Genomic DNA, 15,164 nt, shown 5'->3' with positions numbered 1-15,164 from the left:
CCTTCAGCAGAATGGCCGTGTTGCTCAGCTGGTGAACTGCAGAGTGAAAAGAGGTAGTGGCTGGATGCTCTACATCAGTGCTAGGGTTGGCTTACAGCTAAGGGTGCCAGGGACGTAGACCTCATTTCAACTTTGGGGGGGACTGCAAGCAGAAAATCTTCAAGATGTTGTTTGTTGGGATATTTACAGTACCACCCAATACAACATGATGGGGGACCATTTGATGTTTTCTCAAAAATGTCCCCCCAGGACCTACTTCCATGCAGGTTAAGTAGTCCCAACTTTCATATTTTTAATGAACATTTCTAAGATCTCAGATTGTAGCCGTTCGGGACTTTGAGGTTAGTTTGGAAAATAAATAAATAAAGAAATAATAATAATCTAAATCACACCACAAAAACAGCTTCTGTGTGAGAGGAGTTCTGGTGGTCAGGCGTCTCTGTCCACTAGAGTTATGTCAGTCCCCTTTCGCTCATATATCCCAATTTATTTCCTTAGAATATTAAATCTCAAAAACATTGCGAAACCATATACCAATCAGTTTTACACTGGCTTTAATGTTTAATATTCACAACATTGATGGATTCTGAATTTGTGCATTGTGTCACTTTATTACCAATTAGCACAAGGTAACTGGTAGTTGTAGTTACTCACATACATGGTCCCCATACATACATGCATTTGGAGGTCATGTCCCCCCCCCATTAGCAGCAGATATTATGAATACATTGCCAGAATGCAGTGTATTATTCATATCACAGTTGCTGTTTACACAAGCAAACACATTAGAAATAAATTGCATTGAGGGCATTTGTGATTCCTACAGAGGTCTTTCAGCTGAATTAACGAATAAGGAGGAGTGTCATTATGTGTGACACTAAAATTTTTGAAATAATTTTTTTCTATCTTTATAAAAGTCCAAAAGAATAAATACATACATCATTTTACAAACCACCATACTTGCCATATTTGCAAATCAGCCACACACGTGAGCAATCGATCCAACCTTTCTTAATGTCTGCTTTTACAATAATGGATGGCAGTGTTTGTGGTGTGTTTTGTTTGGATGCCCTCTAACACGGCTCTTGACCTTCCCTTTCGCCCTCTGCAGATACGCAGTGTGCAGATACTGCCAGTGGACTATGAGATAGAGTACATCTGCCGGGGGAACAGAGTTATCGTGGGACCTAAGGTCCGGAAGTGCCTTCCCAATGGCACCTGGACTGACATGACCCTGCGGAGCAGATGCTGTATGTGCCACTCACCTTGTGAATCTCTGTCATGCAGCTCTTCCGTTACCCTCTATATTACATGTATTAAATCAGAAAATAACTTTCCTCATCAAGTCTAATGTCAAAGAGGCCAGATCTGTCTTTCTTTCTTTCTCTTTAATGTCTTTTTCATATTTTGTCAAATGTTGGTATGTTCAAACTTGTTCAAGCTGATGGGGAAGTGACCAGTTTTCCATAGTTCCTCCAGTAAATTGATGTGCAGCAATGTTGCAGTGTGCCTGAGCCCAGTGTCTTTCCTTCTCTGCACCAGTGCTGCTATGCCCACGTGTGTGGACGTCCCTGGAGAACGGGCAGGTGGCAGCGTGGCCCCCTGGGCCTCCGGTGGAGGGCACTATGCTGCAGTACAGCTGCCTGACCGGCTTCATTCTGGTGGGCCGAAACTCCACTCTGTGTACCAAGCTGGGGAAGTGGGACTCACCCAAACCAGTCTGCCACTGTGAGTGTGCGTGTCTGCTCTGCGTGTTTATCCAGGGCACCCGTGTGTGTGTTTGTGTGTGTGTGTGTGTCTGTCAGTGCTTTTGTCTGCTTGGATAAGAAAGAACTGAAAGTGTTCACAGACAAAGCTCACAGATGGAGGCCCGAGTACAGCAAAAACAACATTCTAGGATGCTATTTTAGGTGAACACCAAACTCTCTCCCAGAAGCAGCTCAGTCATTTTTGCAATCCTTCCCATCCAGAGGGGCAAACCAGACCAAATCTTGATACGGACTAATAGTACCTTACTATTAAGTGTATCATTGGAATTTACTGTGAGTCCTTCTACACACGAATGAGTGTTATGTACATACCTATTTGCAAAATAGGCAAAATATCAACACATGCAGCTGGAAACAAAAGGCAGAGCAAATCCTTTCACTGAAATCGCATTAAAATAATGACAAATTCCTTTTATTCATTCGTATTTTCATACTAATTCAGTAAAACGGTAACATGCTTGAAAGGGGAATTGGTTTAGAAATAAACTGAATGTATTAACAATCAGTAAATCCTCAGTATTCTTTGTGATACAACAGAAGGTTTTCATATTTCAGAGTATTTCAATATGCTTTGTGGTACAATATACACTAACCGGCCACTTTATTAGGTACACTTTGCTAGTACCAGGTTGGACCCCCTTTTGCCTTCAGAACTGCCTTAGTTCTTTGTGGAATAGATTCAACAAGGTGCTGGAAACATTCTTCAGAGATTTTGGTCCATATTGACATGATAGCATCACGCAGTTGCTGCAGATTTGTCGGCTGCATATCCATGATGCAAATCTCCTGTTCCACCACATCCCAAAGGTGCTCTATTGGATTGAGATCTGGTGACTGTGGAGGCCATTTGAGTACAGTGAACTCATTGTCATGTTCAAGAAACCAGTTTGAGATGATTTGAGCTTTGTAACATGGTGCACTATCCTGCTGTAAGTAGCCATCAGAAGATGGGTACACTGTGGTCATAAAGGGATCGACATGGTCAGCAACAATATTCAGGTAGGCTGTGGCGTTTAAATGATGCTCAATTGGTACTAAGGGACCCAAAGTGTGCCAAGAAAATATCCCCCACACCATTATACCACCACCACCAGCCTGAATTGTTGAAATAAGGCAGGATGGATCCATGCTTTCATGTTGTTTACGCCAAATTCTGACCCTACCATCTGAATGTCGCAGCAGAAATCGAGACTCATCAGTTCAGGCAACGTTTTTCCAATCTTGGTGAGAGCATGCCAATTGTAGCCTCAGTTTCCTGTTTTTAGCTGACAGGAGTGGCACCCAGTGTGGTATTCTGCTGCTGTAGCCCGTCTGCTTCAAGGTTCGACGTGTTGTGCCTTCAGAAATGCTCTTCTGCATACCTCGGTTGTAACAAGTGGTTATTTGAGTTACTGTTGCCTTTCTATCAGCTGAAACCAAGCTGGCAATTCTCCTCTGACCTCTGCCATCAACAAGGCATTTTTGCCCAGAGAACTTCCGCTCACTGGGTATTTTCTCTTTCTCGGACCATTCTCTGTAAACCCTAGAGATGGTTGTGCGTGAAAATCCCAGTAGATCAGCAGTTTCTGAAATACTCAAACCAGCCTGTCTGGCACCAATAACCATGCCACGTTCAAAGTCACTTAAATCACCTTTCTTCCCCATTCTGCTTGGTTTGAACTTCAGCAGATCGTCTTGACCATTGACTATGTGCCTAAATGCATTGAGTTGCTGCCACGTGATTAGCTGATTAGATATTTGAATTTAACGGGTGCAGTTGAACAGGTGTACCTAATAAGTGGCCGGTGAGTGTGAGGTTTTCTTATTTCAGAGAGCTGTCCAAATGGTGCAATGCAGTTTTATGATGATGTGCTACTTTTATTTGGGTCAGCAGTATTCATTTTAGTTGTTTCTTTTAATATAATATTTAAATGTTTGGTTGTTTAGTCAGGCAATTGATTCCATGTAAATGTGGTTGCTGTATGTCTGTGTATTGGTGACTAATGCTGTATTGTGTTCCATCTCTCTCCTTCTTTCTCTCTCTCCCTTTCAAAGATGACCGACATTACTCAGGTAGGAGCAACAAATGTTGCTTTGAGTGTATCATTTCAGTATGTGACATTCTTGCCAATACTGTACCCTGTTAGCTGGTGTATTCCAAATGTATTACATTTGCTTCAGGTCTTTGCACAACTGTGAACTCGCAAAAGCAATAGTGCTGTACAGTGAAGGGAGGTGAACTTGCCTCAACTGACACAAATGTGTAGCACCCTCTAGGATATAACTGTACCATTTACATCAGTATCGTCTGTGTGTTAGCCTCCAACTGATGAAAAGTATATTGATTTGCAAGGTGGGGAATACAATGACGGCTGCCATTTTGGTTTATTTATTTTCTTAGTAGACACCATCATATAGGATAACTTTATAGCTGGGTATGTACTGAACCAATTTTATTAAGTGTCTTGCTCAAGGGTACAATAGCAGTAGCCCTCAGGAAAGTTGAACCTTCACCCTCTTCTTTCTCTGATGTGCTTATCCGATTTTGCTACGAGTTCGAAAAACCCATCATATGACACCATCCCATGAGCTTAGTGTTTAGTGTGATTAGTGTGGTGGGGTGGTTGGGGGGGCTCTGTGCCTAGATCATAGCAAAATGCTTAGCTATAAATGCAAGGGCGCAAACACATTGAGCTCAGGTCATATATACAGAAGTGATGTTAATGGAATTCCTGATTGACTATTCATACCACAGACAACAGACAAAGGGAGAAGGGGCGTGCGCAGGATTTAAAAATCTGCCTGTCGTGTGCGTGGCAAAGAAAAGAGATTATCAAATGCTGGGACGGGGGGAGTGGGGATTTATGATCAAGGGAGCAATAAAAACAATGATTCTTGACTGACCCAGGCCCTGGTGTACTGCTGAATTCAGTGTCCTTTCCCCCTGTATATTCCCTTGGTACTTTGCATGTAGGCTACTGATTTCAAACAAATGTTTGCTACAGTATGTCTTATTGATGTTTATTTTGTGATTTTAAGATAATGTCAGTATTTCTAATTAAGCATTTTAATGATCAACCAGACATGGTACAGCAGAGTGTAAATTGGTGAACAAAGATGCAAAGATGGCTACTATGAATAAGAGCAATGCCATCATCACTCTGTCATTCTGTTGCAATGACTTCATGTTACAATGCAATTGGAATTTGTTCTAAACTTTGCCAAAATTTGTTAAGTATTATTGCTATTGATTTATTCATTAATACTATTATTTCTCAGCAGATACCCTACCATTGATTTTATGCAGTGGAAATAGAGGCACTGAATTCACCTGCACATCTGTCTAGGTATCTAGGAGAGGAGGACATTGGATGAAGTGAAAAAAATGACGGCCATCTGAACAGACTTGGAGGCTCAAACCACCATCCGCACTCAACAAAAGCCCCTGCTGGTGGTGCTGGTGTCTTTTCTGCTCTGGCCGAACTAAAAAGTATGCTAAGCATTAAGTAGCTCAGTTTTATCAGAATTCAACATGAGGAAACATCCAAGCCATCATGTCTTTAAGACAGGCCTCTAATTTGACTCACTAATATATGTATATAGTTGTGTATCATCTGCATAGCAGTGATAATTAACACCATGTCTGCTTATGATGTCCCCAAGGGGAAGCATGTACAGAGAAAAGAGCTAAGGACCCAAACACAGATCCTTGAGGTACTCCAAAGTTTACTCTGGAATACTCACATGATTTATTGTTTGCCCTAACAGACTGAGATCGGTCATAGAAATAAGATTTAAACCACATAAGGGCTTGCCCAATGACACCAACTAATTTCACCAAGCCTATGGAGGAGAATTCGGTAGTCTATGGTATCCAAGGCAACACTTAGGTCAAGCAGGACAAGAACATTGTTACAGCCACAATCAAGGGAGAGAAACAGATCATTCAATAGTCTATAAGTATTATGATGCTTCCTAAAACCAGACTGAAACCTCTCATACACATTGAAGAGAGCTGCTGAGAAGGAAGAGAACTGCTGAGCTACACATTTCTCAAGGATCTTTGATAGAAATTGGTGGTTTGAAATAGGTCTGTAGTCAGCAAGGTCTGTGGAATCCAAATGAGATTTCTTGAGCAGTGGCTTGATTTCATAAAATACTTTTTTTCTTCTTGAAGACTTCATTATATGAAAAATTGATTTGCCAAGGACAGGCAACATCTCCTTCAGTAGCTTTGTGTGCATGGGGTCAAGAGAACAGGAGGATGATCTGGAAGAAGAAACTAATTTGAATAGTTCATTCAGAAGTATGGGAGTGAAGGATTCAAGCCATTCCGCATGTCTAGGAGGCAGTTCTACAGTATGATATCAATAAAGGGAGATTGTGATGGTGATGACAATTTGTGGGGGTGCAATGGCACCCCCTGGTGCCTATGACCACACACTCCACAATTTTGAGCTTTAGTGGAAAAAGGACATTTATCTGTAAACTAGTTATGAATATAAATATTCATAATTATTTGCACTGGCATCAATCTATGATTAAGGTGACAGTATATTTTGTGATGACAGCACTTGCCTGTATGATACACAGGCCCCGTTCTCAGCATATTCACTTCATATACTGTAAGTGGTTTGATGCAGTACTAAAATAACCTTAGTTATGGAGGCAAGGCCTCAGTACTGGATAATGGGGCCTTTAGAGGAATTTTAGAGGAGGCTGGTGAGGGCCGCTGTGCTTCAAGCAGCTGGAATATTTTGCCTAGAGTATAATGTAGAATAAATAACATATTTGCACCCAAAGTGGTCTAACAATGTGTAAGCTGAGCTCTGCATAGCAGATTTGTGTGAGAGATCATAGGTATTTGAAGGCTGAGGGGGCCAGAGCAGGAAGCCCAGTGAAGTCAAAAGTGGATGTCATACCACTTATGACCAGTGAGGGGCAGTGAAAGATCATTAACATAAAAAATCTGTACGTCGACGTTTGGAAAGAGATTCCTGCATTCTGGCAGTGACCTGAAAGGAACTGTTATCCTGCAAAGAGTAATGGAAAATTATAGGAAAGAAGGAGTATTGTTTCATTGTGTAGAATACTGCTGGTTTCTGTTTTAAATATATTCAGTTTACAATACATTTTGCAAATTGAATAAAATCCTAAGAGGGTACTGTACATACTACCAGAAAACAAATACAATTAAGTGTTTATGATTAGGCATAGGTTTATGCTGATTAAGTCAATTGCCTCAGTCTAACTGACTTGTAATACACATTTCTTACAGCTCACTCACATCAACTAAAATTGAAAATCACTACAGTTCATAAGTAGCACTAGACAGAGGATTGAAAAATGAAATATGGCCAAAATAAATGCAAACGCTTGCATACACTAGCTTGTAAAAAGTGATTGGTCCAAGCCAGTGAACGTCAGTGTTTGCATTTTGAAATTACAACACCTGCATATTTCATTGATGGATTTGTGGAATGCAATTCAAAAAAAGGAGCATGTAAACAAGGAACACAAACAAAGCCTGGAAGTTGAATGCCTACTACTGTTTTGGAGTTTAGGTCTGAAGCACACCTTTTACATAACAAAGTACAACCATGCGTAGTACATACTGTACTGTTCAGTCAGACAGATCTTCGTGGTTGGTTACCATAACAACAGAAGGTTTGCATTAATGATGATAAATTGTACTCATATCTGGCTCATTCATTTTCAAAGAGGTTTTGCGAGGTTCGAGCCCATTGAGGTGGGATGCAGAGGGCTCGCAGGCCAGTCCCTCTGCAGGGTCTACAACATGCTGGGCATCACAGGGGCCAGTAGGCGAAGCGCCATCTAGTTGGCCCTTGAGGCAGCAGAAGTTGCTTCTAGGTGGCTGTGGATCAGGAGAGGAGAGCCATGGGTGGGGTAGCGCTACCTGGACACAAGCCGGGGCTTGATCAACCCTGGCTGGGTCGCCTGGGTGAGGGTGTCTGATTGTTGAAAGACCCGAAACACCCAATGACCCCAGGTAACATCACTGATGATGTGTCCAGGTGCATCACAAGATGATGTATGTTACAAGGCGCCTACAATCCGCTTACCAACATAAAATAAGGAACAACTAACCTGCCAAAGACCTACCCAGAAGGAGTGTTCTTGACAAAAACAACAAAAAACAGGAGGCCAAGGAAATGTATTGGAGTAAAATTAAGACATTTTCTTCAGCGACCAGGGATTTTGTTGAACAAAAAGGACAAGTAACCCAAAAACATTTAAGTACTGGATTACACTGAAATTTGATAGAAATCAACATGAGAGGACTGACAAAGCACTTCCCTTTTTAAATTTCCATTGTATATTAATATGAGATGATATTTCTATTTATCTATTTGCCAGATGCTTCATCCAGAGAAACTTACAATGCCATCATAAAGCAGTAATAACAGGGCATGGCAACAGACTAATAACACATCACTGATATACAGATAAGCTGAAAATCTGTTAAGATTTCAGAATCAAACCGTTACCATGGTTCTTGCCATTCTGTGCCAATTTATATTGGCAAATTAATAAAGTCACAGGCAGCAGAGACACTGGCTTGTAGTCCAAACGAAGACTGGAGCATGTATGTGTGTGTGTGGCCTCCTTGAGGGATAGCAAAAGCTGGAAGCAGATAAAAAAAGTTCCATTAAATCTGCCAAAGTGAAGAGTAGCAGTCAGTACAATCTGTACATGGAAGAACTGGCAAGTCTGGGGAGAGATGGCAGGGTAGCTCTGATAATTAAAAACACTGATTGGATTGGCAGTTTTTACACTGTGTAGGCACTGTGGGAAAAACCAGGGATATGTATTTGTCACTTAATAAATATTACCTAGTATCTATTATTGGCCATTGTGAGAAAATGTTCCTTTTCTGATGTCATCATGAATGGTTTGTGTCATGCCAAATTTACAGAAAGATCTAGTATACCTTATGTACCTCATGTCTTTGTCTTGATATACTTTTGAATGAGGATCTTAGAAAATGAATAAGTGGCACAAATACCATACTGCCTGTCTGTCACTGGCTTTGACTACCAATGAAAATCTCCCTCAAGATTTTTCGGAGGGAGCTGATTTGAGCGTTGGAGTGTACGATATCTGGGTGTTTGATGTAGCAGTTACAAAGCATTACAGCAAAATGAGAATATTTACTTGTAGACTCAAAGGATGCAACGTGAAGCAGGGCAGAGGGTAGAGACCTAGTAAACCCAGTATGTTGTTTGCTTACATTCACCATTTTTTTGACATGAGAAGTTTTAGACAATTAAACCAGGGCAAAGCAATGCTGTTTGTCAGAAGTACAGCCCAAGATATATATATATATATATATATATCAGCTTTCCTGGACATACAACTGTTGCTCTTCAAATGTGTCCATCTCATAGCAGAGCCACTGAACCCAGTGGAGGCAGTTGAAACACAAAGGCTCAGTGTGAGAATGGATAAAGACAAGTCACATGACAAGGCCTCTGGGTTGCTAAAAAGAGACAATGGGGAGGACACCGCTGCCTGAATAGCAATACACAACCCACAGGAACATTTTGTCTTGCAGAGTGAGGGCTCCAAAACAGGGCTGCACTGGAGGCATTTCAGCAGTTCACCTATAGAGGTACTGTGGCACATTCTGGTAGTAGAACATAATTAGGAATGCATCAACGTATCAACGAATCAAAGAGTAATATGAATGTTGCCAAAGCTCCACGGATATTAGGTTATGCTTAGATACTGTGCTGGCAAACACTGGCCTCATGCCCACACATTAAACTGGCGATACCTCAACATTCAGCTTCTAGATAAAATGTCAGTGATGGCAGAACTGGAGTTAGCCTACTTGGCATAACACTATGTACATGCATTTGGCCATGTCAACATAATACACCATATAAACTTGAGTTTGTCAACATAATCCACTTCACAACATGATGTAGTGTGTGTTCTGGAGGCAACATCCAGCGAGTCACCCTGTATTTTTATTTTTTGTTTAAATCTGAAATATTGTTCAGAATGTCAATATTCAACTGAAAACGTTATGGTATTGAATACTTACTGAAGCTGCAGATCTCATTGTCTCCACATAGAGGCGCTATTACACTACATAATATACAAGTAAAGATGGGCTTATACCTTAACTTATACCTTGGGGAGGTAACCTTGACTTCGTAAAATAAATGCAAATGAAAATAAAATCCATTATTTACAAGAGCCATGCAGGGAGGCATGGTGGGCTAAATCAATAACTCCCAATATTAGTATTTTCATCTGTGAAAACCAACTGTGTACAATACTGAAATGATATAAAATTAATTAAACACAATAGACAGGCACTGATTTTTCGTGCTAAAGGATGTAATTGTACAAATATTATTCACAGTCATTTTAACATATTCATTCAATCTGTACTGAGATTTGATAAGACCACTTGTCTCTGCAGCTGAGCAAATCAAGTTATATACATTTTAAAATGGCCTCATATGTCAAGATTGCATTTGAATGGTAAACATTCAACATAAGCTGCCAGCCACAGAGAAAAAGGAAACAATAAATATGTATTGTTGTCATAGTACACAAACACTGTGATGTAAGAAAATAGCTGCTAAACGTATCCTAATAATGCATCTGACTGGAGACAAGGAGATTAATTTTATTGGTCAGAAATGGTTGTAGCCATAGCCCTGAAGTACGGAAATCACTCATGTTTCTGAACAGTGACAGTACATGCTATCTATGAGCTTTCACACACATTTGTACAGTTGCATTAGGGGAACTACTATGTTCGGGATCCGCTGTATTAACTGTATTAATGTGAAAAGGTTTTTAGTACAAATGAAAGGTAATGGTTGGTGTGACCAACTGATTGGGCATGTGATATAAATTGTTTCTTGTCTGGCTCAGAGCATAAATAAATCCAATCTTCATCAAAACATTGCATGTTAATTTTAGACTGTCACCAACAGTGCTGCTTTGAAAAGCTTGTTGCAAAGAAGTTAAAAAAAAAAAGTGTGTCACGTTGACACCATTTATGCCGAGAAAGTCATTCCAAGAGGAGTGTCTTTGTGCAAACAAAAATCTCCTAAACCCAGTTTGTAGAGTGTTGATCAAAAGTGTACCAATGTAGAAATACAGATTCATAATGATTGTCTTAATTCAACATTATCCCCAAGTGTGCAAGTATGCACATGTATGTTTTCATGCTGGCATGATGGGTGTGGTTGAACACAGTGCCCAAGGCTTGCGTCCAACAATTGTAAATTGTAAATAATGATTACACCAAGTGCTGGTCCATGATGGGGGATGATGTCACAATAGTGACACTGAGTAATAAGCACTGATGACAGGGGCATAATTATATATTATTAACTACTATACCCACAATGCAGTAAATGTATTCTGTAAAATTGGATTACATGTCAAAAAGTCTACTAATCTGTCCTGATTATAGCAACTAAAGAAATGCTAAATGTATGATGATACGGGACTTATCCTAAACATCTTAGATCATAGTCATCTGAAAACAATTAACTACACCTTTTGCATAATGTATACAGGCAAAAAGCTGAGCACCTCTCATTTTGATATAATATTTAACAAAAATGAAGGAAACAAAAACATCAGTTGACTTTTGTTTAATGAGCCTATTTCAGTGTAGTGCTGATGTAATTTGCTGGACTGTCCTGTTTAAGCTGCCACATTAATTGATCTTACATTAACCCTCGCTCTCCCTGTGCACACAGAATGTGTTTTGTTCTTCTGCAGTGAGTCAGTAAGGATACACCTCCTGGTTCTCAGCATGCCTTCACCTCCCACTTCTTGCATTCTCCACAGGGGAAAGGTTAATACCCAGCCCCTATCTGTGTGTGGAAATGTGTGGACTGACACAATCATAAATGCACTAGAACAAACAAGAGAATAAGGTCGCCTTCGTCATAATTCAGTCGTATTCTCAGTCTGTGACTCAAAACAGCATTCTGACACGTACAGATTTTCTTTGCATGCTCTCAGTATGCAAGAGTGCAGCAATTGAATCTGAAGGGAACGAGGTGTGCGTGTGTGTGCATGTGTATGTGCGTGTGCGTGCATGTGTGTGTGCCTGTGTGTCCATGTGCGTGTGTGTGTGTGTGCGTGTCTGTGTGTGTGTTTGACTGTACACTTTTCATTCATTAAACCAAAACTAAAGATCACGTGTGAATTATTAATGCTGCTCTGCAGGAATGAGAGAGGAAGTGCCGGTGGGGGGTGTGAGGAGAGGCCAAATGCCATGGAGGCGCATGTGGAGTTCTCAGAGAGCAGGGGATTGGCTAGCTCTCACTAATCCGCTCCTGTCTCAGAGAGCTCAGTAAGGCACACATCTCACATTAAAATATCCCGCTTTTCTAAACTACTTCTATTATTAACATGGAGATTTATTTGCTTGGTAGTCTACTTATTGAGCGGGGATATGTCCAAAGCAAGCAGCACAGGTTAATTGCCTTCGTTTGGCTTTGCTTAAATGTCTCATCCATCATTCAATACCCTCCGCTCTGCAACTTTCTTCACTAGAAGTGCTTTTTATTCACAAGGGTTGAAGTCAGGCCGTTTCTAGGATTCAAAGACATCAGGGGCTTAGCCCCAAGGGGAGTCTTAGTTTGCGCACGGATTTTTTTGGGGCCAAGTTATTATATTACTACACATACAAACATTACTGTAGATTACAAAAAAATAATAGTGACAGTGCTATACTACACTGGCTAGTATAGGGATATAATGTTGAGTGAATGTGATATGTATGTATGTGGCTATATTGCAAAGCAGAATGAAGACATAGTAATTACATAATTAGTGTAACTGGTTATGTTACAGTAGAGAAACAGACTAACAGAGTAAATAGCCACGTGGTTCAATATAACTGGCTTTACAAAAACACTTAGTTACCAGAATATGTATAAGATATACTGTAACTAAATTAATAAACAAAATACTACCCATAAATAGCTAGCTAACTACCTAGCTGCTTATCCTATGCAGCTGTGAGTGATGATATGTAATGGCTTTAACGATGATATGTAATAGCATGTAAACTGGCAAGGTACTGGGCATGCAAGCTAAAAAGAATACATAGCTAACAACGTTAGCTGGCTTAGCCAGCCAGTTACGTTGCTAGCTAGCTAACGTTGTTAGCTAACGTTAGCCGCACTAACGTTACTGAGCTGGCATCACGAATAATCATTTTGCTGACGTTAAACTTCTAAATCTGGTTTTAGCTCGCTAATAGCCTAATTTTAGTTAATCACAATTAGCTGCATGTATAGTCAGTATCATCAACCTTGTGCTGCCCTCCACAAACCTGAAGCTAGCTGCTCTTCACTCTCCGGCTGCTGACTGGCTCTCAACACCCGCTGTAACACTGTCAATCTCATCATTGAATCTCCTCCTCAACAACCTGCCTCGATATTTTCTTTAAAAATCGGCGGATATCCATCGTTTCAGACAGTTCACTGACACTAACGTTACTGAATGAGAAATATTCAGACTCGTCTACAGAATTCTGCGTAGTGCGTAGTCTTTTGTCAGACAAGTAGAACTGTTAGTCTGTCACTCAGAACTCTGTGACTGAACTGGCTGAACTGAACTACACCAGTGTTAGCCATCGAATGATTGCAACCTACTGCGCCTACTGGTCGGTTAGGTTACTTACTGTTCAATTTGAAGGGGGTGATTTGTTTACGTTAGGGCTGCATTAAATAGAATTTGGTGCTGTATCTCTTTTTTTGGGTGTCAAATTTTTTTTTTTTTTTTGGTGTCAAAAGGTCCGGGGCTGGACGAAAAACATCCGGGGCTTCAGTCCCGGAAGCCCACCCCTAGCGACGCCGCTGGTTGAAGTGGTATCAATGAAGGAAATGTTTGTGGCAGTGGTTAGTGTTCGGGCTCCAATATGTTAATATTTTTTTAATTTTCCAGAATTAAGATGAAATACTAAATGATGCACAGCAGTGGCAGCAGGATGAGAATTCTCCGTGACTAAGTTGTAGTAAAAAGTAAAAATGTCATAGCGAGAGAAACATGAAATATGAGATGAATAGAAAACCCACTAGTGGCAGTTGAAGTGCTATGTAGAGCCGGTTTAAACCAAATGCTCAGACAGCCAATCTGAGAGATTAGTATGTATTTCATCAAAGTACCGCAGAGTACATTAACATTATTACATCGAGGATCCGGGATAGAGAGGAGCAGGGGAGAAAAGGGGGGATGGGAGGAACAGTAAGAAAGAGTGACTGGTTAATGCTGTAAGGAATATACGTATTATAACTGGCGGAGGATGCAGTGCACTACATTCAGACAGACTGCGTGTGCAAGTCCAAGTCAGCAACGGGTAGGTTAACAGAAGAAAAATTATGGGAGGTGATTTAGAGGGACAGGCGGTTTAAACAGCAGGTGTGTTATTAAACAGCACCTGTAATATTTCACACCGCAGTTCAGCTGAGGGATAGGGCTATGGATAACAGCACTAAGAGGCACAGAGGAGTGGACACTCCTGCATAACCACTGATGCTATACCACACTGTAAATGTTTGAAAAGGGCTACCCAGCCTAGAGGACTTTAAGAGAATGTCATTGTAGGTACCCTAGAGTAAAATGCAATTAAATGAGTGACATGGTGGTTTTCACACTTTCTCGGTTTTATGTGCTATTTGCACAAGAGGCATTGAAGACACACGATGAGTAAAGTATTAAATATGTCCGTTCTTTATTTTTGGAGAAATATGCATTTTTTAAATTTATTGTCCTATTTTCAGCCGGTTGAGAATGTTATCAACTTAGTGCGTCACAAGTACAGTAACCACTCCCCTTTCCATGCCCCGTAGAGAAATCTGACTGGACACACCATCCTGCTACAAGTGTGGTGTGAAGTTTAGGTAGCAAACAACAAGGCTGAATCCTTCTGACGTAATTTACATAGAAACCATACGCTCAGATCGCCTAGTTTCACTCACTGTGGCCAAGCAGAATCGATACCGTTTCAGAAAATATATAACTTTAAAAGGTTTAATTCAATCGTCTACTGTGACTTGTGCCGTTTATTGAGGGTGCGAAAGAAAATTTCGGTGCGGCTGACTATAATCGAATGTTTTTCAGATTTACCGTTCGATTGAGCAAGTATCATTCAAAGTATATTTTTATGGGTCAGTGCTGTCCGATTGTGCTAGCTACTTCACATTAACCTTGTACGGTTAATCAGTAAAGGCTAACAGCACAGCACCACTTAATTATTGTCACTTCTATCACCACTGTAATAACCTAAAAAAAGGCGACAAACGACCTTTTCTGTGAAAAAGGTCACAGCTCATGCGCATGCACTACTGGCGACATTCTAAAACTACGTTTTGCCCTCCCTACAGTCAGTCAGATTGCTGTGAA

The 15,164-nt window shown here is 40.6% G+C and overlaps 1 protein-coding gene across 5 annotated transcripts in view; it reads left to right on the top strand.

The window, feature by feature from the left end:
• The window catches only part of gabbr1a (gamma-aminobutyric acid (GABA) B receptor, 1a), a 59,777-nt gene that overhangs the window by 10,524 nt on the left and 34,089 nt on the right, over nucleotides 1-15,164 (top strand). For all 5 annotated transcript variants that reach the window (XM_064350131.1, XM_064350113.1, XM_064350137.1 and 2 more), the window contains exons 4-6: nucleotides 1,112-1,250; nucleotides 1,543-1,728; nucleotides 3,804-3,821. In XM_064350131.1, coding sequence (XP_064206201.1) covers nucleotides 1,112-1,250; nucleotides 1,543-1,728; nucleotides 3,804-3,821 — 343 coding nt within the window. The remainder of the gene's footprint in view (nucleotides 1-1,111; nucleotides 1,251-1,542; nucleotides 1,729-3,803; nucleotides 3,822-15,164) is intronic.

Source organism: Anguilla rostrata, chromosome 1 (genome assembly GCF_018555375.3).
Source record: "Anguilla rostrata isolate EN2019 chromosome 1, ASM1855537v3, whole genome shotgun sequence".
NCBI classification, from domain to species: Eukaryota; Metazoa; Chordata; class Actinopteri; order Anguilliformes; family Anguillidae; genus Anguilla; species Anguilla rostrata.
The sequence above is the reverse complement of the archived record's forward strand: the minus strand, read 5'-3'. Positions and strand labels throughout refer to the sequence as shown.